Below are 25,035 nucleotides of genomic sequence, written 5' to 3'. Positions count from 1 at the left end.
ATGTAATGTGAATAGAAAAGTTGCAAAATACTAAGTATATTTTTCTTCCTTCTGGCTTTTAAAAATTTAAGTAATTTTAAAAATTAAATAAAAATATAATCATCAAATCAAATTGAAATTATTGTTTTGCTTTTGTTATTCTTATTAATGCTTCAGGTGTACTGTCATGCACCAGTGCTGGATGAGGACCTACACTAGTTAAGTAGCCCTGGTGGTTTGTGGGCCACGTCTGAGTGACTTTACACCCTCAACACTCACTCTCTGTGCAGTCTTTCAGCAGGGCCTCTGTCATCTTAAACCTCAGTGAGCTGCCCTGTCCTGGAGGCTTCCCAGCAACTTTCAGGCTCTCAGTTGTTCCCCGTCCGTGAAGTACGATTGTGTCCATCACAGTCAGGTTGTTCCTGAACAGATTCCCAAACAACACGCATGACTTTCGGAATATGGATGTGTACTGAATTTATTAAAGATGCTGCTCTCTTGGGGACATTAAATATGGGGGTTACCTGACGACGAGGAGGGAGGAGATGCTGTGGTTGCAGACAGGAGTGAACCTCACGCTGAACGACTTGACTTCGCCCGGCAGCAGGAGGAGGTTGTACACAAAGGGTCTGATTGAGCCTTCAACAAACCCTGTACTGCCCCTCATTAGGGATGTCTGCCAAACAGAGAGCTTTTTACAGGCTAACAGCTTTCACATGCACACTCAACCATGGACAAGAAGGCTGTGATTAACAACAGGGAAGTCACAAATCAACGGTGCACTCACTTGATTTCTGTGAACCTGGAACTCTAAGGTGTTTGTATCAATGTTGATGTTGGACAAATTTCCCAACGGCAACCTGGGGAGTTAAATGAAATTAAATTGAGTGTCAGAGTTAGATAATGGAACAAAGATGTAAAGGGTATTTTTCTTTTTCTACTTCTCACTTGTCTGCTAGCTTTCCAGAAAATACAGATGGGTTAGGTAGCAGCGCCAAGGGGAGAACTTGGACGTAGACGGGAACGTCTGCAGGGTTCTGCAGAATAACCTCCTCCTCCTGCAGAGAAACAGAAACACGTCCCAACTCAAGCTCAGCGCTGCAACGGTTTAAACTTTCCTGCATGTGCCAACAAGAGATGGATGGTTTATACTCACAGAGGAGCTGTTTGTGTTGGTCAGGGGGAATATGATCTGTTGTGAGGAGTTGACTAGCGAAGGCCAGGTCAGATGTGCTGTTATTTTAGCTTGAACGTTTTTCTGAAGGTCTGTGTTGACTTCAAAGACAGCTTCGATCCTTTGGTGAAAGAAAAAAACAAAACAAAAACAAAACCATGAGATGTCTTCTGAACATCACACCACAGAGGAACAACCAATTTAAGGGTTCACTGAATTTTTAACATGCTAACTTGTGTGCTGAGTGCTCTTTGAGCTCCTTCCATCGTCTGAGGAGTTTCTGGTGAAGATCGACGTCAGCATCCCAGATATCCTCCTGCAACGCCAGCCCATGAGGCTTGGACTCAGCTGTGGAAGAAGAAAAACACAACAGCAACAAATGACAGATGTTCAGTTTAGAGAGGTGATATACAAAACCAAACCAGCCTGGAAATCATAGAAAATGAAGAATTTTTAAGTTCATTTAGCACCATACAACTACAGAGATGCTCACCTGTACATTCACAGCTACATGCAAGCAGTTTAGGCAAAAGGTTTGGCAACATTTTCTAAAATGTTAACAAAAGGCGTCTACATGCAATTTTCTTCGTAGTTTAGCTTCTCTCAGTCAGAGCAGACAGACAGCTCACACCCCGCCCATCCAGAAAACTAGCCAGCTAGTTTACGAGCGTTAAGAGATGGAAGCTAAATGTGAGACGTCCATTTTAAGCTGTAGTACGCCTCAAAAATGACGACAGTGATGAGGAGACGGATTGTTCAGCTGTACATGTTTCCTGATGGTCGTTCTTGACGGAGCCGGAAAACTCCCCCAGCTGCTCTTATTATTAGGAGCTGATCTTAATCCAGATGTTTTTGTACAGGTAGTTGATGTGACAATTTCCAATGTGTGCTCTGTTTGCTGGTGGGCACGTGGCATGTAGAGACATGACGCAACATAACACAGGTTCGTGGTTCAAAATAAAAAGTTTATTAAAAAACAAAATTAGGTTTAAATGAAGCAGAGTTTACTTAAATAACTCTGGTGTCTTTTCATACAAGATAAGGCCATATTGCCCAGCCCTACTTCAGTAGTGAGAAATTTTAATGGTTAACACACATACACCCACTAAAATTAATAAACAAAAATAAACAAACAAAAAAAACTTACATTTAAGCACAAATGGCAGGCCCACATAACAGTGATCTCCACACTGTAAGCTGGCGTCAAAATAAATATTTGCCACCTGGAAAACAGAGAAAAGAAAATAAGTTTATCTCTAGGAGGACCCCCCCAAGCTTTAACAAGTTTTTCTACCTTTGATTTCCGTCTGGGCTCCAGCTCGTCTTTGTTGTTGCGGAGTCGCTTGTAGTAAAAGCGAATATCCTCCGTCAGCGAGCGGATCTGCTGCAGCCTCACCTTCTGGGTGAACGAGCTCTGTATGCTGAAGCTTTGGTGAACAACCTTCCCCTGAAGAGGAAAAAGAAAAAACAATAAGCTATAACACCTCAGATAGGGAGGTTTTACACCTGAACATGTTATTCAAATTTCCCCTGGTGGGAAATCTTTGTTGTGAACATTTCTTACTGGAAACGAAATTGGCAGAATTATGTGTTTTGGGGAGCTGTTTAAAGTTCCCACTGCAATGAGAGCTTTTACTGGGATGGTTAATATCTGAAAGGGAAGAGAAGACAAACAAAGTGAAGCATTTTTCAAGGAAGTTGTAGTTTTCAACCTGATAACTGAAACGCTCATCTTACCTCATAATCTGTTGTAATGTGTATAGCTCCATCATAAGTGCCCTCCAGTGCCCGGGCCACTAATGTCACTCTGAATGCTGCATAGTAACCGGATGCTAAAATCACCTGAGGGGACAAAACAAAAAAAAAAAAAAAAACAGATGTAAGGTTTTCTGCACCTGGAACTGGCATTTAAGGTTTAAGATTAAGCAGCATTTTCCTGTCACAACTTCTCAGCTCTTCTTATGACACAAGGCTGGGAAAACATCCCTCCAGTGACGCTGCATGTATGCCTGGGAAAAGATTTCTGCATTTAAAGAAAGAATGAACTCATTTTCAGCATCATCATAAAATTTACAGTCTAGACTTGCACAAAACAAGGATGAAGACAAAAAGTTAAAGATAACACTCAAACTGGTTGCTGCTTTGAAGCTGTACCAGGGATCTACTGAAAAACAGGCTTCTGTTTTGTTGCGGTTTCACAAACTGTAGCTAAAGGTTGCTGGAAAAAAAAGACTATCGCTTTTACAAGCTTGACTTTACTGACATCCTCTGTATCAGTAACACGAGAAGGTGCTTATTTATTTGCAGTTACTGAGTGATACAGAAACGCCTTACACTTCTAAATTAATGTTCTCACCTTTCTAATCAGAATGAGGAAGAAAGAGGATTTAAGTGACTTTGATCATGGCATGGTTGCTGGTCTGAGTATTTCAGCTTATCTACTGGGATTTTCACACACAACCATCTCTAGGGTTTACAGAGAACGGTCTGAAGAAGAGAAAATATCCAGTGAGCAGCAGTTGTCTGGACCAGAATGTCTTTCTGATGTCAGAGGAGAATGAGCTGACTGGTCGGAAATGATATAAAGACAACAGGAAGTCCAGTAAGCTCTGGTTCCAACCATAGACTGCATATAAAAGATGGACAAAGCCTCCGTGACGTCACCCGTAGGTTTCTGAAAAGCTGAATTGAAGCTCATTGGGCGGTTCCCACCGTCACCATCTTGGCAACCGAGCTAACCCGGAGCTAACCAGCTAACGCAGGTAGGTGGGCTAAAGCTAAGGCGTGCTGTTAGCCGGCTAAAAAACGCAGTACTACACTCTCCCTTCTTGCCGCAGATATTGGACACCTGTCAATCAAAAGGATACACCCCTAATTATGCCAAATTTCAAAGATTAAATAACATCTAAACGGATGAGTTAGAAAAAAAGATTCAACCCTATTAATCCTAAAATGTTTTTTTGTACCAGGCTTTAAACATGTTTATTTCTGCTGTAAAGTTGGCCTTTTTTACATGGGAGTCTATGGGGATTGACTGTTTTGGAGCCAGCCCCGAGTGGATGAGGGGTGAACTGCAATATTTTGTACTTCCCCATAGGCTTCACATTTTACTGGCAGAGGTTGCTGCGTGGTTCCAACCAAGGTCTGCAGAATAACATTTCTGAACACACAACACGTCCAGCCTTGAAGCAGATGGGCTACAGCAGCAGAAGACACACCGGGTGTCTCCTGTCAGCTAAGAACAGGAAACTGAGGCTACAATTCACACACACTCACCAACACTGGACAATAGAAGATGGAGAAACGTTGCTGGTCTGATGAGTCTCCATTTCATCCACATTCAGATACTAGGCTCAGAATTCTTTGTGTTTTTTTGTTTTTTCCTTTCTGTAATATGTTTTATTTACTTTCACTATGCCGAAATAAATAAATATATAAATAAATAAATAAAAATAGTGGAAACATCATGAAAACATGGATCCATCCTGCCTTGATTCAATGATTCAGGCTGCTGGTGGTGTGGTGGTGTGGGGGAGATTTTCATGGCCCACTTTGACCCCTTAGTACCAGCATGGCCTGGTTTAACCAGCACAGCCTACCTGAGTATTGTTGCTGACCGTGTCCATCCCTTTATGACCACAGTGGAGCATCTTCTGATGCTACTTCCAGCAGGATAATGCACCATGTCACAAAGCTCAGATCATCTCCACCTGCTTTCTAGAACATGACGATGAGTTCACTGGACTCCAACGGCCTCCACAGTCACCAGATCATAATTCAACAGAGCAGCTTTGGGATGTGGTGGAACGGGAGATTCTCATCATGGATGCAGCCGACAAACCTGCAGCAACTGTGTGATGCTGTCATGTCAATATGGAGCAAAACCTCTGAGGATTTTTTCCAACACCTTGTTGAATCTATGACACCAAGAACTAAGGCAGTTCTGGAGGAAAAACCAGAGTGGACCTGAAAAAATGGAGGATGAGTGTATGTCTTTCTTTGTTTGAGGTTCATTGAGCTACAACAGGAATTAACTAAACATTTAGGGAGAAATTTTCATGTTTTTTTTCTAACAGTTAAAAGGTCGTCTATAGCTGCTGATGTAACAAGTAAAAATAATAAATCATGTTTTAATTTCAGGCTTTGTGTGTCGGCTCCTCCCCAGTATGAGGCCTCTGGTCACTCTCACAGCTGCATCTCTGCTAAAGCACCAGTTTATTTCAGACGTGAACATGTCCATGACTCCATCCTCGTCTCTGAAGCTGTCGTGTGACTGGGCTATTCATGCTGCTGCAACATGTTAAACTCCCCTGTGTGGGTTCAATACCATCTCATAATAAAACAGAAAGTTACTTTGTATAAGCTTCTAAAAGAGAAAAACAAAGCAAACAAAACAAGAAAAACTGAAACTAAAAACATTGTGACTGAAAACCAAGATGGACACTCTGAACGACTGAATGAGAAGTTTTAGTTTTATAAGGGAGGGCAGCAGTGCTGGCTGTCCAGCAGGAATCCTGTGATATTGAAACTCTTACTGTTTTGTGATGTAAAACTGAAGAATTCTGCAGCTCCTGCAGGCGACTCAGAGCCACAGTTGTGTTTCCTTTCTCCGTCTTTAGCAGCTCCATGGAGAGGCTGTCTCCCGTCACCAGCCAGGACTTAATCTCCAGCTAGAGGACAGAAATTACAGAAGTGTATCATTCTTTCTGGACAAGAAGTCTACTTGTCTTTTAGTTGAACAGTGTGTGACTGTACCCTACATTGCTCACAATTTATCAGCAACCACGGTGGAACTGAGGAGTTTGTAGAAATGCTTATGTTGCCACATTATTAAGCCGTGTCTTACACTCAAAAGATTATGTAAGCATGCCTTGGGCGCCAGAGCTTACAGCAGATTGGGCAACAAATGCAAACACAAAATCAGGGCCAGTGACAAAGGACTTCTTCCTATCATCCACATCTGGAGAAACACCCGCACAATGTGCTGATTACATCACCAGCTCGTGTAACTTCTCACCTCTATGGGGTTACTGTTGACCACCACAAATATAATGCTGCTGGTGTCTGTTGCACTGCGAACGCCGAAGTCCAGGAGGTTCTCTTTCTGACTCGGGGGCAGGACCAGGGGCTGTTCACACCAGGAAACAAAACAACGGTAGATTTTAAGGTCAAAGAGACACTATTATCTAACATGTTTAAAAGTAAGCAGAATTGGCCGTTAGCAGAGCCAGTTAGTGGAGTATTTTCGGGGGGGGGGGGGGGCTGCTGTTGCTCTTATCCAGGAAAGAAACCCAATTCCACACAGCCTGTTACACAGATTCTCACATCAGCTGCTGACAAAATGAGTGATATTTGCTTTGGAAACTTTAAGGCCCACTTTCTTCTGTCAATGCTGCAGAGGCCTGACGAGGGCCAGCGTGACAGCATTGTACAAGCACCACCTCTTCCTCTTTTTGTGGATCCTTTTGAGTCATAACATTGGTCTTGATAGAAGTTTTTAAAGGCTTGATACGACCAGCTGTTTTACAGTGGACTACACAAACATAATGCTCATCAGATGTTTTAATGGTGACATAATTCTTTTGAATCACGTGAGAATATTTTTTTCATTTTTAAGTCGAAATGCTTTATAATTGCATTACATGTCAGTTAAGTCCTGAAATTTGTTTCATTTTTTTCATTTTACCTTTATTTAACCAGATAGTCCCACTGAGATTAAAAAAAGACTTTAAAGTTTTTCTTTTGCTTGTTGCCCTCACAGCTTGCCCATCATGTACCTCCAAGAAGCCGGTGTAGGCCCGAACAGGCAGGTGAAACTTTGACGCGTTGGTGATGAGCAGGATATTGCTGTCTATGTGAATGGATGGTCGGACTGCTCTGAAGAGGAGGGAGAAGATGTAACGGGACTCGTGCGGAGGGATGAGTATGGGCGTGCTGAAGTTCTGCACCTGCAACAAAAAGAGGAAACAAGAAAAAAAAAAGGGATGTCATATTGCTCTTTAAACGTCCAGTAACAGCTCAATCGGTGCTTACATTAAACATAGTTTTGGCCTCTTCGGGCAGTGACACGTTGTGTATCCGGATTGCGAAGCTGAAGGCATTTGTGAGGAAGATAGATCTGTCAACTGGGTCTACGGGGCTGTCCCTGATGTGGAACAATGTAGCTGTGTGGTCAAAGCCCAGGTAGCTGCCAGGAAAGAAGCCCAAACACAACAACAGTGAAACCTCAGAGATTTTTCTCTTTCACTTCGTGAACATAAACAAAATAACTCACCCATCTAAAACCTCTGCCTGGTATGGGATTTCAAGCTTTGAGTAGCTCTTCTCCTTCGCTTTAACTGTTATTTTACCAGAAAACTGATATGGTCTCCTTGCTTTTGAGGCTGGAAAAAAAAACACAAGATTGAAAGAGCGGATAAGTGCACTGCAACAACTATATGAGGCCCAACAAGAGGAAGTTGTGCAACATTCAGAAAAAGTTGAAAGAAAAAAAAAAAAACTACAGCTAGAAAAAGGACACTAAAGAGAAGCTGAAGCTTCAACAAGATGCATTAGTTCAACTTCTTCTTGACAAGTCTATTTTCTGCCTTCTGTCAAATAAAAAACATACCAAAATAAAGTATATATGAGAGACCGCTGCTAAAACTGCTGTTGGTAAACCTTCTACCACTCTTTCTGAATAAAACCAAACTGCTCAGCTTTGCTTGATGGTTTTGAGACCACACATCTTCCTTTTGATGTCATTCCAGAGGTTCTCAGCAGGGTTCAGATCTGGAGATGGAGCTGGCCATGACAGGCTCCTCCATCCAGACCTTGATTCCCCTGGTTGTGGGGGCTGGAAGATTGTCCTAATGTAGTCCTCTGAGCTGGGGAGCACAGTATTAGCATAAAGAAGTAAATGATTTTCTAAGATAATCTTGTATGTGGATTTATTAATGCATCCTTCACAAAGACATCTGCCTGAGTCCAGCCTTACTGAAGCATCCCCCGATCATCACTGATCCACCTTTAAATTTAACAGTCAGTGTGAGAAACTTTAGCTTGTAGGCCTCTCCTGGTCACCATCTTACCATAAAACCACTAGGTACTAGGAAAAGTTAAGAGTTGGACTCAAAGAAGATGACTTTACTCCAGTCTTCTACTGTCCAGTCCCTGTGGTCTTTTTCAAACCTCAGCCCAAGGTCTTTGCTTCTCACTGATTAAGGTGAGTTTTGCATGACTCCAGTCCTGCCTGTAGGAGCCTGTTTTAAGCCGTACACTTCACACCAGTCTCAGTTTGCCACCGTGTTTGATGGTCACTTGATGCCTCTGGATCTTGAGTGATTAGTTTGCCATCATCCCTTTCAGCTAAGTTGTTTTCACCCTCTGCCAGACTGGAGATCTGGTATCCTCATACAGCAGAATGAGATGTGCTTGTATAGGAATTTAATTTTGGGTAGTAAAACTCACAGACGCTGAAAGCACTTAAAATAGAAGAAGTTAAGGTTTAGCTTTCAAACAATGAAGCTCAAATGTGTTATGTCATCCAAAATCAGGGTTACTAATAGTTGAAGGGTTTTCTTTTTTGCTAAATTTGTGGCTTAAATTTTATTTTTACCAATGTAAGTTATTTAGCTTCGTCCTAACAAGGCATGTTTTATGCCTCCTTGGTCTCAAAAGAAAGCTGAGACATGTGAGATTACTACAGTAGTGTCAGAATTAAGATATGTGTTACTGTGTCAGAGTAGATTCACTTGGAACATAGTAGAAAATGTAATGTTATCTCCTCCTAAGAGAAAACCACATTACTCTCGTTGAAAACCAGAGGATAGCAGCTCAATTCATCTAGAAATAAGTAAATTATAAAAGTGTTAATTAGGTAAATATCTTAGGAATCCATTGACGATGATGATGTTGAACACTTCTATCAACGGTCAGAGTCAGGAGAATCCAGGGATAGCCCCCACATTCACCTTAGAAACACCAGAAAGAAGTGAAGCCCAAGATACTGAAGATAGTAAATGATAGAGTCAATGTGTCACTATAAAACCTCCTTAATCTCCAAGGAAACTAGCAGGACCTTCACGATTTATGTCAAACAAAGGCAGAATCATAGGAGAAACACATTAGCAGTTTTTTTTAGAGCTAGAATAAAACTTTGAACCAAAGAACAGCAAAAGTAAAACATGATTTATGATTCTGGCTACCTGAACAGTGATGACTGACATCTTTGTAACCAGCAGAGTCTCTGCTTTCATTTAACATTGGGGCTTTGTGAGAGATGCTCATTCTCATAATTCAATGTCAAACATTAAAAAGAAAAACATCACTTACCATCAAAACTAATACTTGCAACTTTGGTATATCTGCTCTCTCCAGCTTTGAGCGTAACTGCTTTGAAGTCTACTGTGACGGCTTCGTTTGATGGCGTTGTACGCACACTCTGTAAAACATAAATAAAAGCATTTTCTGGATCTCTTACAGGTAAAAAGGAGTCTGAAAAGAAGAAAGATTAGAAAAAGTCTGCTGGGGATACGCACTGTGATCGGAACGTCTTTTGTTCCTGAATTTAAAAGATGTAGATTCAGCAGCTTTGGGCGATCTGTGGCACCACGTGGTTTGGGAAAGAAAGCAGGCGGGTTACTAATATTCAGTGACAAAGCGAGGCGGATCTTCCTTTACGGCTGCATACCTTGTGATCGAAGCGTACCAAAGTCAAGCATCTCTGTGGAGGAGTAGATACCAGGGGCTGCAAATGTGTGAAATAGAGGAGTTAGTGACTCCAATGTTGGTAGTAAATTAAAGAAATAAACATCACAAGGGTTTAACAGCACACCTGATGTGACCTCCACCTCTACAGGGAGGATGATGAACTGGTCCTCGTTTGGAGCGTTGGTTTTGATCCTGATGAAAGCCGTGTGGTTGTCCACGTCTCTTGACGAGAAGCTAGCTCTCATCACCCCCTTTGTCTCAAACGGGGGAATCTCCTGGAGGAGGAAGAGGAAGAAGGTCAAACTGAGTGGCTGCTTTTAACAGTTCAACGTCCTCCCAAAACCGGAGCAAAAGAAGAAAAGACAAACTCACCCATAAATTCCCCGTGCCTCCTTGCTGGCCTGTAGGAAGCTCTAGATGCAGATCCCCACCGCTGGAGTACATCTCAACAACCTGGAGTCAAGGCAAGGCTTCAGATATACTGGTATAAATATTTATGTGAGAGAAAGTCATTGTCTGGTATTACCTGCAGTGGTTCACTGTACGGGTTGTGGATGTTTATTAGAGGTGAGAAACTGCTGTTTACTGGGACTCGAGCCCCAATGAACGGCCGCAATCTGTAGGGGTTTGGGATGCCGACCCCAAAAACCTTAAAGGCAAAGATCGAAAACTTACATTAGTCACACTTTGCTGATACTAAAAACAATACTTCTGAAGAGGCTGCTGTTTGTTTAGTCTGTACCTGGTATGTAAACACTCCATGATGTGACGTATTAATAAATAAAGTGTTTTCTACATTCCCAACTACACGAGCAAGAAACACCACATCAAATGACGTGTTCCCTCCTGGTGGAATTATCTGTTAAAAGAAAAACAAATTATAATACAAAAAAAATGAGATACACATCATGAACAAGTTCATCAAGCTGTTTTTGAAAGGTTACTCTCATCAAATGTCCACCAACAGCTAGATCAATAACCTCGGGATCTTAGCATTCACTGCCCTGACCTTTGAACATTACAGCTACATGCTAACTTCTACATTTTGGTGGTGATGGTGTTTCAGTTGGTGTCAGATTCCCCTGAAATGCTCATTGATGCATTTATAGCATGAGCTTTTACAAAGTCTGACTTTTTTACAAAGTCAGGAATATCTCATTTATGTTTATAGACCGAGGTGTCAGGCAGCTACACAAATAATTCCCTCTGTTTAAAATAAGTTTATTAAAGTTTGTCTATTAATCTGTTTTGTTTTTCTTGACAGGATAAGTATTTCCCAACACGGCAATCCCAGGATTTGCTCTGTTCAGATTGCAACAGAGAAGTTTAGGAAACTCAAAACATCAAGAGTCCAGATCTTAACCCATTGAGAATCTTTGGAAGAGGACTTTAAACTAGGGGTCACCAGCTCTGGTCCTTGAGGGCCACTGCCCTGTAGGTTTTAGATGTTTCCCTGCTGCAGCACACCTGACTCAAGTTAAGAAGCTTGTCAGGTAAAATAAGGAAAGCTTGGGAAGTTGGGATTTGCTATGTGGAATAAAAGTCTGGCCACAATATCATCCTGCTCTTTTAACAGCAGGCATGAATTAATTCAGTTGAAGGTTGTTCTTCACCTTCATTATTCTAAACTCAGGCTGCACAAGATAGATCCTTTGGTCTCACCAGTGTGAAACAGGTGTCAAGTGGCAGAGGACATGTTGTCTCATGCACACTATTGATTAGATTCTCTGACAAGTTACTGAACTGGCTTAAAAAATAACTTTCCAACCAGATGCTGATCTAAAACGTGCAGAACAGCGGCCCTCGAGGTTCAGAGTTGGTGACCCCTGCTTTAGACAATGTTCTGTCTTCATCAGTACAAAGCATTTAAATTTAATGTTGTGACATTACAAAAGCCAATCAAAATGATCCCACAGTGAATGCATGGTGTAATAAAGCTGAAAGTGGTCCAACAAAATATCACGGTGTACTTCTTTTAAAAAATGTTTTAGACCAGGCAGTGTAGAAAGTGTGCACTAAAACGGCAGCAAGGACCAAAATAGATCTTGTGGTGTTTCTGCTGTTTTTCTCTGGAATCGTAAGTGTTCTTCTAAACATCATCATCTCCAGCATGAGAAATAAATTATTTGCTAAATACAAATGTTCAATAATTACATATAAAAAGAAACTTCTACTGTTTTGTGTTTAAAGGGGAAAATAAATTAACTAAACAATGCAGGAGTTGTGCATTTTGTTTGCAGAAGGTCAGAAAAAAAGAGCACAAATGGCATTATGTAATTCATTTGTTTGACCAAAAGTCCAAAATCCAAAGATATTTACTTTTCCCATTATCAGAGCTTTAAATCCTCATATTTAAAAGATAAAAAAAGGTTTGATGTTCTAAATTTGCTGCAGATAAATGTCTTGTTGATCCACTCAACAATTAACACATTGCTTACAAACATAAAACCACATTTATAAGATTTTAACTTTTTACCCTGTTCATGAAAATTTACTTTAAATTATAAATGTGAGGAGATTAAAAGAGTGGATTTTAAAAAGCAAGTCCATGCCTGCAACCCAGCTACAACTAGGAAATCCTCTGGGCAAAAAAAAAAAAAAAAAATCTACTCAGTAAAACATTCATTCACAGAGTATGTGAATAAAAAAAGACAAAGAAAACTATTGAACTTTCATGTATGAAATTCAAACACACTGGCAGTCATTTTGTAAATAGTGATGCAACGCACACGAGGCTCTAGGTCAGGTGATCAGAGCAGAGATCTGATGGTGTCTGTAAATAAATAGAGACCACACAGTGCACAACACCTACAGCAATATAATATTTCCCAAAATAATCATCAGCAGAAACACGGTAACATCATATGCATCTGCTACACACACTCAGTCAACATGTTACTGGATTTGAAAGAACTCATACATTACCCAACAAAGAGACAATTTAGATTTAGGAGCTTATTGAGCAGAATCTAAAAAAAGAAAAAATGAGGGGAAAATAATGAAAGAAAAAGATGAGGAGAAAGTTATGTTCACTAGTGTTAAGTAGATTAAAATTCCTGTTAGAGACGCATGTCTGATTCACACCAACTGTGGAGCAACTTCACTCCAACTGCAATTATTTAGAAATTTGACCCTCAAGGCCTGAAGATATTCACCACTTTAAAGTTCAAAACACTGAACTCTAAACATTGTTATATGAACGTCCGTAACCTGTCTGCTGAATATAAAAAGCTAAGATATGTTTTATGTGTAGATTATCTACAACAGAATAATAAAACTGTGTGTCAAACTGAGTAATTACTGCAAATCTAAAGACAAGCATCCTCTCCCCACCACGAGAAGATCCTGTACCGTCAAATTTTCTGTTTACCCGTCAGGGGTCTGTGATCACGCCCGGAGTCCTGCTGTCGACTTCACTCAACAGTGCAGATTTCAAACTGTGTCTGTTTGTGTTTGACCTTGATAAACTAGATAGTTTTACAACCCAAATTCCTAAAAACGTTGGAACCTCTGTTTAAAAAGTAAGTTAAATAAAAATAGAATGCAATGATTTGTGAATCTCATAAACCTGTATTTATTTTCAATAAATGCCATATCAGATGTTGGCACAGACATTTTACTATTTCATGGAAAGGAAAAGGAGCATTTCATTTCAGAGAGGAAGAGCCTCTCGGATGTAAAGATGTGCAGAGGTTCACCAATCTGAGACAAAATGTCTCAACATTGTGGGAAAAATAAGTTTTTGGAGTTGTAACTTGATGGGCAGGTGTTGCATTTCTTTCCGTTTATCAGTCACTTTTAGACATTTACAAAGTGGAAAACGTGTATGTTTGTGGTTTTTATTATATAAATAGCTGATTTTTCAATTATAATTTAATGGCTTTATGTATTTCTGGGCCCAATGTGTTAATAAAGTTGATTATTTTTATTTTATTTGATTTTTTATGTGATACCAAACATGGTTAGGATAAACATATTTTTTATGTGGTATATGAAAGGCAAAATTAAAGTATTCAAAAACAGCCCAAATTCGCTCAAATGGGTCATTGGTCATTAGACAGTGGAGAATGTATAGAAGAAATCAAAATACTGAGGATGGAGGAAGGCAGCGACTCAAACTGATCTACAGGGGTTTGCTGCATAATTAACGTACAGCACAGCAAAATGAGAAAAATGTAAGCCAAAAGTCAACAAAGCAGGGCGTCTCTGGAAAAATTCACCACCACACACATGTAACGGTTAATGCAGACGGATTACTGTACCTCAATAAGACCACATAACATTTATCTAGAAGCCCTTATAATAACCTTTAAATTTTACTGAATGGGATGAATGGAAAATAAAGAAATAGAGTGAAAAAAATTTATATTTAATCTTCAACACTTAACTTGGGACACAACTTGTTCCTACAGTGAGGCAACAGAACAGGGTTTTCTCACTAAGGGAGTCATCACAGCACTAACAAAAATAATAAAAAAATCAAGACATTAAGACCTTGAAATGAGATTTAAATAAACGTAAGGAGGATATAAAGAGTAAGAAGGTCTGTATCACATCTTAACCATCTTAATGAGGTCAGTACCTGTAATGGAAAGTTAACTTCTAGTCATTCTCGGTTGTGTTCGTAAACGGCAACAATGCAAAGAAACACAAAACTAAAAAAATATATATATTTTTACTGGGGTCAGATTATCCAGAGAATTTAACCAATTCAAGTGAAATTACACCAGAAAAAAATATATAAATTTCTGGTGAAAACTGGCTCTCATCCTGAGGAAGAAAAAGTGTTGCTTTGGCCGCAGTGAAGCAGTCCATTCCAGTTTAAAAAGCCGCAGAAATCAACAACAGCATCTCAGACAAGAAACTGCATCAAGGCTCGTGTTCAACTAGCAACAGACTTATCTCAATACCAACTGAGAATCAGGTAAAACTGAGATGAATCTAGCACAGAAATCAGCACTGGGAAGGACGTTAACGCCACAACATCCTGCAGCGACACTTAATCACATTTACTTTGCACTTTCTGTGGCCGTCATTTGTTTGTCCAACAGCAAAGCAACCAAAAACACACCTGCAGGCTCTGTAAGCACTGACTCTTCATGTTACATTTTCCACACATAATCCCATAGCTTAAATCTCTTTAGTAGCTTTCTACACACAAAGGTTAAGAAACAGAAGAGTATGACTGGGAGTGTGTCACGAATTCATCTTACTGCTGTTAAAGACTTATTTTGAACCCACTTACTTGGAACAACATATCCTGTTTATCTAAAAGACAATTTTAGCATTTTCTTCTTTAAAAACACTAAACTATGTTTGTAAACTGTGTATAGCAGATGACATAAGTCATGTGATTCGGTTTACACTTCCTTTCATTTCTTTTTTACGCTGCCGCTAAACAGTCAAGATTACCGTCCTCAGAGATCTAAGAGTGTAGTCACACATTTCTTGCATCAATGCATGTGACTCGGTCTCTATATGATCACATTTACTGTAGATGTAAGTTAACAGAAAGACAAATATACACTACCATGTGACTCAAGATCGAGTGTAACAACAGGTTAATCCGATTTCCAAAGTTGTCCTTTATTAGACCTCTCATGATAAAAAGTAAACCCCAGTGAGGATACTTACCCTATTCTGGAAAAAGGAGGCATGAAAATGTGCTGTTGTTGCTGATATTGATATCAAACTAATTTCCTCTGAGCTAGGATTATGTAAATAAACTTTCTCCATTTTTGGCATTCCAACAGGCCTGTAAAGGAAGAAAAGAAAGCTTTTAAAAAGCATGTAAAGGAAAAAAAATTAGACATTTAAATCAGCAGTGGAAGAAACAGAAGCTTTGGTATAAAAACTGACAACAGATGTGACAATGCTCAAGAGTTTAACCTTTAAAACTCAAAGCCATTTTACATTTTTGGTTCACCAGTTTTTATATGTTGAAGTTGAACCTGTTTAATCCCAGCCAACATCCAGACATGTTTTCAGGACAGCGACAGTTGTCAGATTATCAGGCTAAAATGATGTAAAATGAATTTATAAATAGATATAGCAGCATAAGACCAACCAAAACAACAAAACAAAATGTATTACTAACATTCACAAATCAGCTGCGACCAAGTCTTTTCTCATCTGCATCGTTCTCTCATGTCTTGGCTTTCAAGAGAACAACAGAAACTGTTTACATATTAACACATTTTCCTTTCAGTGTTTTTTCTTTTCTTTTGGAGCTATTTATTTATTTATGCTACAATTTACCTGCTATCCTCACAACTCAGCTGGTTTTTGTCACCACTGTGAATCAAAAACGTCTTCTTTGTTTTTTTCCAGCCATAGAGGACCATTATTTTCTGCCCACTTGTTCATCTTTGGCTGCTCCTGATCGGACAATACTCTCAATTTAAGCTCTCTGATTTGTGGAAAGTTCGACAGGAAGTGGCTTCACCATACTTCCTGGGCTAAAACAGAGGTCTCGAAGTTATAGTGCCCTTTTGTTTCTATTGTGAAAATGTAATAAATACTGGTGTTATCATGGATCACTCATTGTTGATTTAACACAGATTTAACTAGAAAAGAAGTCTCTGAATACACAGAGATACATTCTGCCACTGGATTTTAAACCTCCTGGACGGGAAGTCAATCTATCTATCTGATTTACATGATGGCATTTCACAGAGTTCCACCCCGAGGCACACACAGACACCTGCACGCACACAGGTGAGCACACTTTCGCCAGCGGAGAGAGCGTGTGCCGGAAAACACGTCAACTAGCTGAAAATTAAACAAAAATATCAATATTTTTTTTTAACTCTCCTGGGGAAATGAAAGCGGATGTTTAAATTATTTTATCATTATCAGACATGTTATATTCACACTGTAACGGGGAGGTAACCTGTTACAACTACAGAGCTTATGAACACATGACTCAGCAGAGCTGATTTTAATTACATTTTATTTATTAAGTCTGCATCTAGGTTACACATTAGAAACTGATGAGTCAAAACAGACTAATTATTTTTAGTGTGCTTTGTTCCAGCCATCCATGATAGCCTAATGGACCATGGATGGATGGATGTTGGGTCAGTATCATTAGAGCTATTATCCCCACTTTGTTAATCCAACATTCAAAGCACACCATAAACTCTTTGATTTCTTACTTCCCAGACAGCCTGTGGTTGGTATGAAAATGGTCTGGCATCAAAATCACATCAAAGAGATATGAAACCTGGTGTGTTTTTATAACCTTCCTGCTTCATAAATCATGCGGTATAATTCTGATCTGAAATACCCCAAAATATTTATTCAAATTCTGAAATTGCTTCTTGCACATTCGAAGCAGAGTTACATCTTTTATTTGCAAGGCTTCATTTTCAGACCATTAAAAACATTCAGAGCTGGTAAATGGACTGATACATAGAAGAAGGACGACAGGCAGAGACAGCTGAGTCTCACAGTGTGACCCTACAACTCTGCGCCCTGGAAACGTAGCGTAAACTAAGTCAGACTAAGCGGGAATGCACCCACGACCATGGTGGAATGTGTTTTAATAAGTGGGAGACAGGTGAAGCTAGGTGTGGGCACTACAGTTGAACAGCTTGTAGTTTTGTTAAGTACGTTCCACAGATTGCTTAAAAGCTTTACTGATACATTTATTGTTGACAGGCTGTTGCCTCGGATTAAGTTTTTCTTGACAAGTTATTAAGAGCCATGACTGAACGTTGTTCACACTTTATATTCAGGCAACTCAGGAAAAAAAATCACCACAACACAATAAAATAAAAGATTTGAAGAGAAATGGGACACTTACTGTTCATGAAAGTCCAACATTGGAGGTTCAAATCGTATCGGTCGGCAGTTCCCACGGTGTGGGGACGTGCTGCAAAAGACATGAAGGTGTGAAAGCAGAAGCAGCAGGCTGGGGAAAATGGAGTCCATATTTATGAACATTTCAACACAGAGGCTAAATGCACTAGCTCCAACGCCACACTCTGACTCCAGGCTTTTTTATCAGTGCATTAAACCGGCAGTAGGACCGCTCCCATCCGTTTCACACCATTTCCATTTGTAAAGTCTTGGAAAAAGTAAATACTTAGAAAAAAATAACAAGAGCAGAAAAAAAAGAAAGGAAAAAACTTTGTGTCATGCTTAGATGGCAGTGCTTCTCTTTTAGTTATCTACTTTTAAGCATTGGTTACCACCTGCCTGCTCTTATAACTCACCAAACCTGTTTAACAACAGGTGTATCTTAACAATAGACAAGGCCGCCCTCAGAGGCGATACTTGAAACATGTGTAATATGAGCCTTTATGTAAATCTCATGCAAAGAGAAGTTGATCAGAAATGTCGACGTGGCACTCTGAAGAGCTTTGAGTCGTTTAATATTAACACAATGTCCAAAGTTTATCTGATGTGTATACACAACCACGTGTGGAGAAGATTCTACGAACAAGGGATAAAACAATTTTATATATATATATATATATATATATATATATATATATATATATATATATATATATATATATATATATATATATATATATATATATAAATTGTTTTATTCTTATTATATCCTTGTATATGTAAAAAGAAACCACCATTGCTTAGCAGGTCCATCACATGTTATTACTCTAACACCACCCTGGAGTCAGACAATTTGTAGGAGATCAATTTCAGCCATTTACTCCAGATCATATGCGTATAGGAGCACACAATAGCCAAAGGACATCGCTCCAACAGCCAGGATGGGATGGATTTCCATCCCTGGAGACCAACAATGATCCACCACGCTCTGTTCCTTCGGGATAATCTGTCATCTACAGCCTGTCCTCAAGTCTCCCATTAATATAACAGCTACTGACAAAATTCTTGTGGGATAAAGGATTCAAATGGATCCTGGCTGTGAATTCTACGCTGGCTTTTGCTTGCTGCTTCAGAACTAATGTGTTGAATGTCGGTGTGTAATTGGAGGAGCTGAGAGAGATCTTGGAGAGGACCGTGTCTCTTGGTCTCAGGTCTGCATATTAACCCACGTCAAGCGGATTTTAAGATGACAAACGCTTTTGTAAAAAGTGTCAATTCCCCTGGAAGTGAAAACTTTTCTCTCAACAGAAATTTCTGAACAAAACACACACGCAGTGAGGAAAGAGAGGGCGTTTTATGTTTAAACCTGAAACAACACAGTTCAACAGCCCCTGTTGTTCTTCTGTCAGACCAGCCATCATGTCATGACCCTGAAAGATAACCTTTTATGGATCTGAACGTGGCATACAAACAGTAAAGCTGCACCCAGACTAAACACACATAAAAAATACCAAGTAGCTGTTATGACAGTAGCCCAAAACACATAAATATGACGCAACAACATGCCTGCCGTACATAGCTCCTTTCAACCAATCACACACTGAAGAGACACAGTGCAAAAATCAGTGTAACACACCACACATTCAAAGTCCCTGCAGCTCAAACAATGCTGTAAGATGAGTGTGTGATGTTTGTAAGACACTAGAAAGCAAACTACAACTTCCATAAGGATTCTATGGTCAGCCATACACACTCAAGCCAGTGAAGCACCCCTGACCTGAGCATGGGTACATGCCGTAAACCTGACATTTGCTCTGCTTCATTCTAACTCTTAGAGCTGTGTCAGGAGTGTTTTCCCTGACAACTAATGCCACTAACAGCATGTGTTTTACAGAGATGGGAAATGTGAATCTGGGTGGAAGCTTCATGATTTCAAACAAAACTAAATTAGTAGAACTTTAAGCATGTGTTTTTCCTGTAGGCTCTGGCAGCCTACTATTAAGATGCTCAAACTTCTTTTTATTTTTGGCTTTGAGGGATACTTTGTAGTTGAAGGATGTAATAAAATGTCTGCTGCTGGGGTTGGTTAACCTTAACAAAATAACCTTTATCTGTGTTTGTATGCTTGACAAAAGTGGCAGATAATGTTATCATTACCACACAATTTCTATTGTAACAGCAGGGAAAATACTAAAGTTTGCTGCATAAATATATCTTTGTCCCTTTTACTTTTATGTTTACTTGTAACAGCAGATTGCAATCCAGATAAAGTGTGCAACTTCATTGAAAAAATATGTACAACATCACCAGTCTACACACACAAGTTCTTAGTGCAAAAGAAAGGACACCACTTACCTTTGTTGATGATATAAACTAAAATCAATGTCAGACTCCGCCTGCAAAAAAATCACAGCAGATAAAAATGAGCAAAATGTGAACTCTGTGGTGTGATGAATGTGTTAGTTTGCAGTAATTATGCTAATTTAATGACAATAACAAAGATAAAAATAAAAAAGCCCTTACTTGTAAAAGGCTTCCCTCACCAAAATGCAGAACCTCCAGAATTGTGTCTGACTGAATGAATGCTGTAAAAACACCAGGAAGACAACATCAGGATCTACTACTTAGGAAAGGCAAGGTGACACACCAGAAATAAATCAAAATGGCACTAAACATGGTGACATTTCTGTGCCCCTGAGCTAACAGAGCTGACACACTGAAACTCATTTGCAAGTCAAAGTACATTTCAAGGCACCAGAAAAGGCAAGAGACCGATTTTAAATGGCACACTGTCAGGATTTAAGTTAGGCAACAACAGCTGACTGAACTGTGATTTAACAGAAATTTAGTAAAAAATCAGTGTCTGGGCTGTTTGCAGTCATTGCTTCTTCCTGAGCCACATGGGCAAAGCTTGAACTTTCATCTGCTGCACTCCCAGAGCTGGCCCTTTTGGGACAGCCATTTCATCTACCACTGTGTATGGAGCGCATATAGTGTGCATCTATTTCCGGAGGTTATAAGGTGTCAGGTTGTGAAAAGGGTAATAAATCCTTAGCAATCACACAGTTATCAACAGGATTTTGAGAGGCGGACATCCTTTGCATCGACTGTCACGACTGCCTCACAAGCGTGGAGAGCCTGAAACCCGACCCTGTGTTTAAGACGCTTCGAGTGTACTGAGCAGCTTTCCATCCGACACCATGAAAATTCAGCAGCTTGTGCTTCAACTTCTTGCTGATCATGTTCAAAGCATAATTTTTGCTAGGATTCCAACAAATACCTGAGTAAACTAAATGGAGTTTATAGTGGTTTAGCTGTTGCAGGTCTGAGTATGTCAAATTCTCATTTCTTTTCCTTGACACACAACTAACACTGTCTGCCATGGTAGTAAGTGGTAAATTAAGGTGTGTATATTTTAGTGAGAAATTATATTTCTTGGTGAATGTGGCGGTAGCAAAGATTAAAAAGGGTAAAAATAGTGATAATTACTGGATTTATAAGCCAGATGCAGATCGAGTGCAACAGTTTTCCAACAATGATTTATCCAAGATGTGATTTAATATTTGGTAGAAGCTATACAAACAATATCAATCTGAAATATCCTAAATAAATATACTCAAATAACCAGTCCGGCTAAAACACATATTAATCAATACCTGATCGAGTGATACTTTGACAAACAGAAAAGAAGCAAGAAGCCATCATTTCTGTCTGTGAAATCTCTTTATTTTGACTAACAGATATGTGTGAGAATCTTTAAAAGTTTTAAACAATGAAGCACATCATGCAATGATCCACGTTTCAGTGACTAAGCTGGCTGCCGTTGATAGGGTGCATGACAAAGTTCACACACTGTCAATTAGCCCCATTTAGCTCCCCTGAGATGAATTCTTGTAAGATTTAGATCTTGGAAATGTCTTTGAGTTTGTAAACCTATTGTAAACAACTTGACTACGCTCCACGTTTGACTACATTTCAACGTCAGTCCCAGCTGATCTTGGACCTGGATGACAGCTGTGTGCTAGTCTCTGACTAATCAGGAGATCTGACAGCAGCATACAGCCCTGCTGGGTAAATAACAACCGGCTGTCATTTTGCCTGTGGACTGAGCTGTGCCAATTTGAAGACAGCAAAGGGTCAAAATCTATACGCTGATCGAGCCACGCTTACAAATAACTATGCCCAAAAACGAGCCCCGTATGAGGAAGTTCGGTGCGACAGTCTGCCATTGAGGAAGACAATATTGCCAGCAAAGTTGCCAATCTGACATATCTTCACTACAGTACATTCAGTTAACACAGCGATTGGTTTAAGCTAACTAGCTATTGTGCTAACAAGTAGCACTGCCTGTCTCTTCCATGTACTGTTATAGTTATACTAGGTAGAATGTTAGCCTATATTAGTCATATAAGCAATGACAACAAGCAATAAACGAAGCTAACGTCGTTAACTGTAACGTTTAAGGGCCAATAATACAAAGAGCTACCTTAACAGTTCTTTCATTATGAACTATCTAAATATATACAGCTATCAATATATCACAATTTACAGTGAAACATTGTTATCGGTAAAAAGAGACAACTGTAATTTAAGATTGTTGGGGGGTTAACAGGCTAGCTGTGATAAAGTTGGCCCGCAAAGGTAACGCTAACCAACCCCACACTTCAGTGAAATGTCTACGGAAGTTAGCGCTAGCTAATGCGGAGATAGCCAGCTAAGTTACTAACCTTGTTTATTTGCCCGCGTCGTGTGAATAAAAGCAATAAATAACATCCTCAATAAGCCGACACACGGTGTTCTTGTTCTTGTGTGTGACTGGCAGCAGCTCTTGGTTCTTTCTCCACTCGCCATGCTGCAGATCTCTCTGTTAAGATAACAACCGTGCGAGTGTGCGGACATGCCCGTGTAAACCTCTGCTGACTCTGTCAATCATAGCCGCGAAGTGGAAAAACTCCAACTCAACTGAGCAGCAGCAGCTAACCGCTGAACAGAACGTTGGCCTCTCTTCTTCTACTACTACTTGTTCTTCTTCGTGTTCTTCTTCGTGTTCTCTTCCTCTTCCGCTCGACGCCGCGTCACCGCCTGATTGCCACACGCGGCGGCATTTCACCGGCTACAGTCTCACTCATGAGAGACACAAACAGCCCCGTAAACACACCATAATTCAGTGTTTCCTTTGTTACTACAAACTGACCTGTTTAATTCTGAATTTGTGTAATTTTGTTACATTGTGTGTTTGTGTTTTTCTTTCTTTCTTTCTTTCTTTCTTTCTTTCTTTCTTTCTTTCTTTCTTTCTTTCTTTCTTTCTTTCTTTCTTTCTTTCTTTCTTCTCTGTCTTACCGAGGTGTGTTCTGGAGGCATATCTAAATACAAATATTCTCAAAGTTTTCCACTGTGTTACTCATGTTTTATATCCTATATAAAACAAACTATATCCTATATATTTATATAAAGTTTTATATTAGTTTGTTTTCAATTGAGTTATTTGTATATAAAGATGAAGAGATTGGATATGATGCACATAGAAGAGCAGGTAGCAAGGATGAAGTACATGATCTGGCTTTAACTGAGCACCAAGAGGAGTCAGAGAAATGAAACCAAAATAGTAATTTATAAATATTTGTGGCCCAGTAATAATTTAAAAAATTTGGAAGTGCAAGGCCAACAGCCAATTTACATTGTTACAGAACTGAGATCCGAATTCTTTGGTGTTTATCTGCCCCGATGAGTGTAGTGATCAGCTTATTTATAGAGTTGAAAAAGATTTAGGTAAAAACAAAGGAATTCATTGAGGTAAAGAAATTTAGTTAGAGTGACTATTTTAACAGTATTAATTCTGCCAGTTAACATTAAAGGCAAACTATTCCATCTCTGAAAATAAGATTTAGTTTGAGAGTAGTGGAGTAAAATTTGCTGCTACAAGGCATGAATAAGAACGGGTAATGTTCACAACAAGATAACGGAAGCCAGATTGACATTATTAAAAAAGGAATGTCCGATTGATGCAGTTTCAATGCTGATATGTTAAGTGGGAAACACAATTTTTTTTAAGATTAATTTGTTGTTTTTGGGTTTGTGATATTCAATAAAAGGTCATCTACATAGAGAGATATACAATGTTTTATGCAGTTGCGACAGATACCCTGGAATTAAGTTTTTTTAATTCAGAATCATTTATTCAGAATTAAATCATTTGGAATTGAAGTATTGGTAGATGCCCCCTGTCCAATCAGTGTCATTTTGTGTGACACTGATTCTGATCTTGCGCATTTGACTGAGGCTCACCAGGGTGGCATGGTTGAGTTTATTAAATCACATCTTTCTCTGTTTTCTGATGTGCCATCCCGGACCACTGTTTAACAGCGCAACATTGATGTGGGAGACGCTCCCCAAATAAGGCCCATTTTTGCTCGACACAGAAGATGGATACAGTTTTTCTAAGACAGTTTTGTCCATTTCCTGCGTCATTTCTGTGTGTAATTTGGTCCATTTCCAGGGAGCTTAGCTATCCATCGCCTGACGCAGACAATGGAGCAATACTACCAGAAATAGCAGGGGCAGTCCAGAGCAGAATAGCTGACAGCGAAAGAAACAAACCAGAGAAGAAGAGGATCAGGAAAGGAACAAAAAAAGCAGAAAAAGAATGAAGACAAGGACGACAACTATGGAAATTGCATGAGCCTTTGAAGAAAGGATATGTGAGTGTTTAGGGCGTGTTTGGCAGATGGAAACAACTTTTTACTAGTGCATTACCCCCACCAAACGGTGTCTGAAACTGACATCAGCTCAAGGGAATGAACTCTGAAATTAGCACTGCCCACTAGTGGAAGAATTGAGGCAAAAGACACATGGAAGTATGAGGACTACTACATTTGAAAACATTTGAAAAGAATGTTGCTATTTACGTACGTAAGAGAACATAGTAGTAAAACAGTAAACATCCTAAAGTCTTCTAAGAGAGCATAACCGACAATCTACAGGGGAATCTTTGAGAGGTAAAACTAAACATGGGTCTTTAGACAGCACCCCTACTGAGTAAATCCTGTCAAGCAACAGCATTTACACCAGCAAGTTAATTATATGTTGTTACACAGCATTGCTGAACCTAGCTGCAGTTCCTGGAGTTCACCATGTCTTTTGGCTGGGAAGTCTGATGGGTCTGATCGTTTTTGCACTGACTTCAGGAAAGTGAACAGTCACTAAGCCAGACTGCCATCCCTTTTAACGGACGGAGGATTGTGTGGACTGTGTTGGATTTGCTGCTTTTGTGTCAAAGCTAGAGCTTTTAAAAGGCTACTGGAAAGTCTCTTTGACTCAAAGAGCAAAAGAAATATCTGCGTTTGTTGTGCCTGGCTCTTTCCTTCGGTATGCTGTCATCCCATTTGGGT

At 39.6% G+C, this 25,035-nt stretch overlaps 1 protein-coding gene across 2 annotated transcripts in view; it reads right to left on the bottom strand.

Annotated features, from left to right (window-relative positions):
* tmem131 (transmembrane protein 131) overlaps positions 1-22,675 on the bottom strand; it is a 34,442-nt gene extending 11,767 nt beyond the window's left edge. For both annotated transcript variants that reach the window (XM_042006842.1, XM_042006843.1), the window contains exons 1-27: positions 22,375-22,675; positions 20,171-20,232; positions 20,003-20,043; positions 17,652-17,720; positions 15,479-15,599; positions 10,587-10,703; positions 10,371-10,493; positions 10,217-10,297; positions 9,969-10,119; positions 9,825-9,881; positions 9,673-9,734; positions 9,467-9,575; positions 7,428-7,536; positions 7,187-7,340; positions 6,931-7,101; positions 6,171-6,281; positions 5,689-5,823; positions 2,891-2,995; positions 2,718-2,804; positions 2,448-2,600; positions 2,301-2,376; positions 1,387-1,501; positions 1,136-1,274; positions 928-1,037; positions 767-839; positions 504-655; positions 259-401 (exon numbers count right to left, since the gene is read on the bottom strand). In XM_042006842.1, the coding sequence (XP_041862776.1) occupies positions 259-401; positions 504-655; positions 767-839; positions 928-1,037; positions 1,136-1,274; positions 1,387-1,501; positions 2,301-2,376; positions 2,448-2,600; positions 2,718-2,804; positions 2,891-2,995; positions 5,689-5,823; positions 6,171-6,281; positions 6,931-7,101; positions 7,187-7,340; positions 7,428-7,536; positions 9,467-9,575; positions 9,673-9,734; positions 9,825-9,881; positions 9,969-10,119; positions 10,217-10,297; positions 10,371-10,493; positions 10,587-10,703; positions 15,479-15,599; positions 17,652-17,720; positions 20,003-20,043; positions 20,171-20,232; positions 22,375-22,546 (2,998 nt within the window). In that variant the 5' untranslated portion in view covers positions 22,547-22,675. The remainder of the gene's footprint in view (positions 1-258; positions 402-503; positions 656-766; positions 840-927; positions 1,038-1,135; positions 1,275-1,386; positions 1,502-2,300; positions 2,377-2,447; positions 2,601-2,717; positions 2,805-2,890; positions 2,996-5,688; positions 5,824-6,170; positions 6,282-6,930; positions 7,102-7,186; positions 7,341-7,427; positions 7,537-9,466; positions 9,576-9,672; positions 9,735-9,824; positions 9,882-9,968; positions 10,120-10,216; positions 10,298-10,370; positions 10,494-10,586; positions 10,704-15,478; positions 15,600-17,651; positions 17,721-20,002; positions 20,044-20,170; positions 20,233-22,374) is intronic.
* Between the last annotated feature and the right edge of the window lie 2,360 nt (positions 22,676-25,035).

This window comes from Melanotaenia boesemani, chromosome 14 (genome assembly GCF_017639745.1).
Source record: "Melanotaenia boesemani isolate fMelBoe1 chromosome 14, fMelBoe1.pri, whole genome shotgun sequence".
In the NCBI taxonomy this organism is placed as follows: domain Eukaryota; kingdom Metazoa; phylum Chordata; class Actinopteri; order Atheriniformes; family Melanotaeniidae; genus Melanotaenia; species Melanotaenia boesemani.
This window is presented reverse-complemented; position numbering and strand designations above follow the sequence as displayed.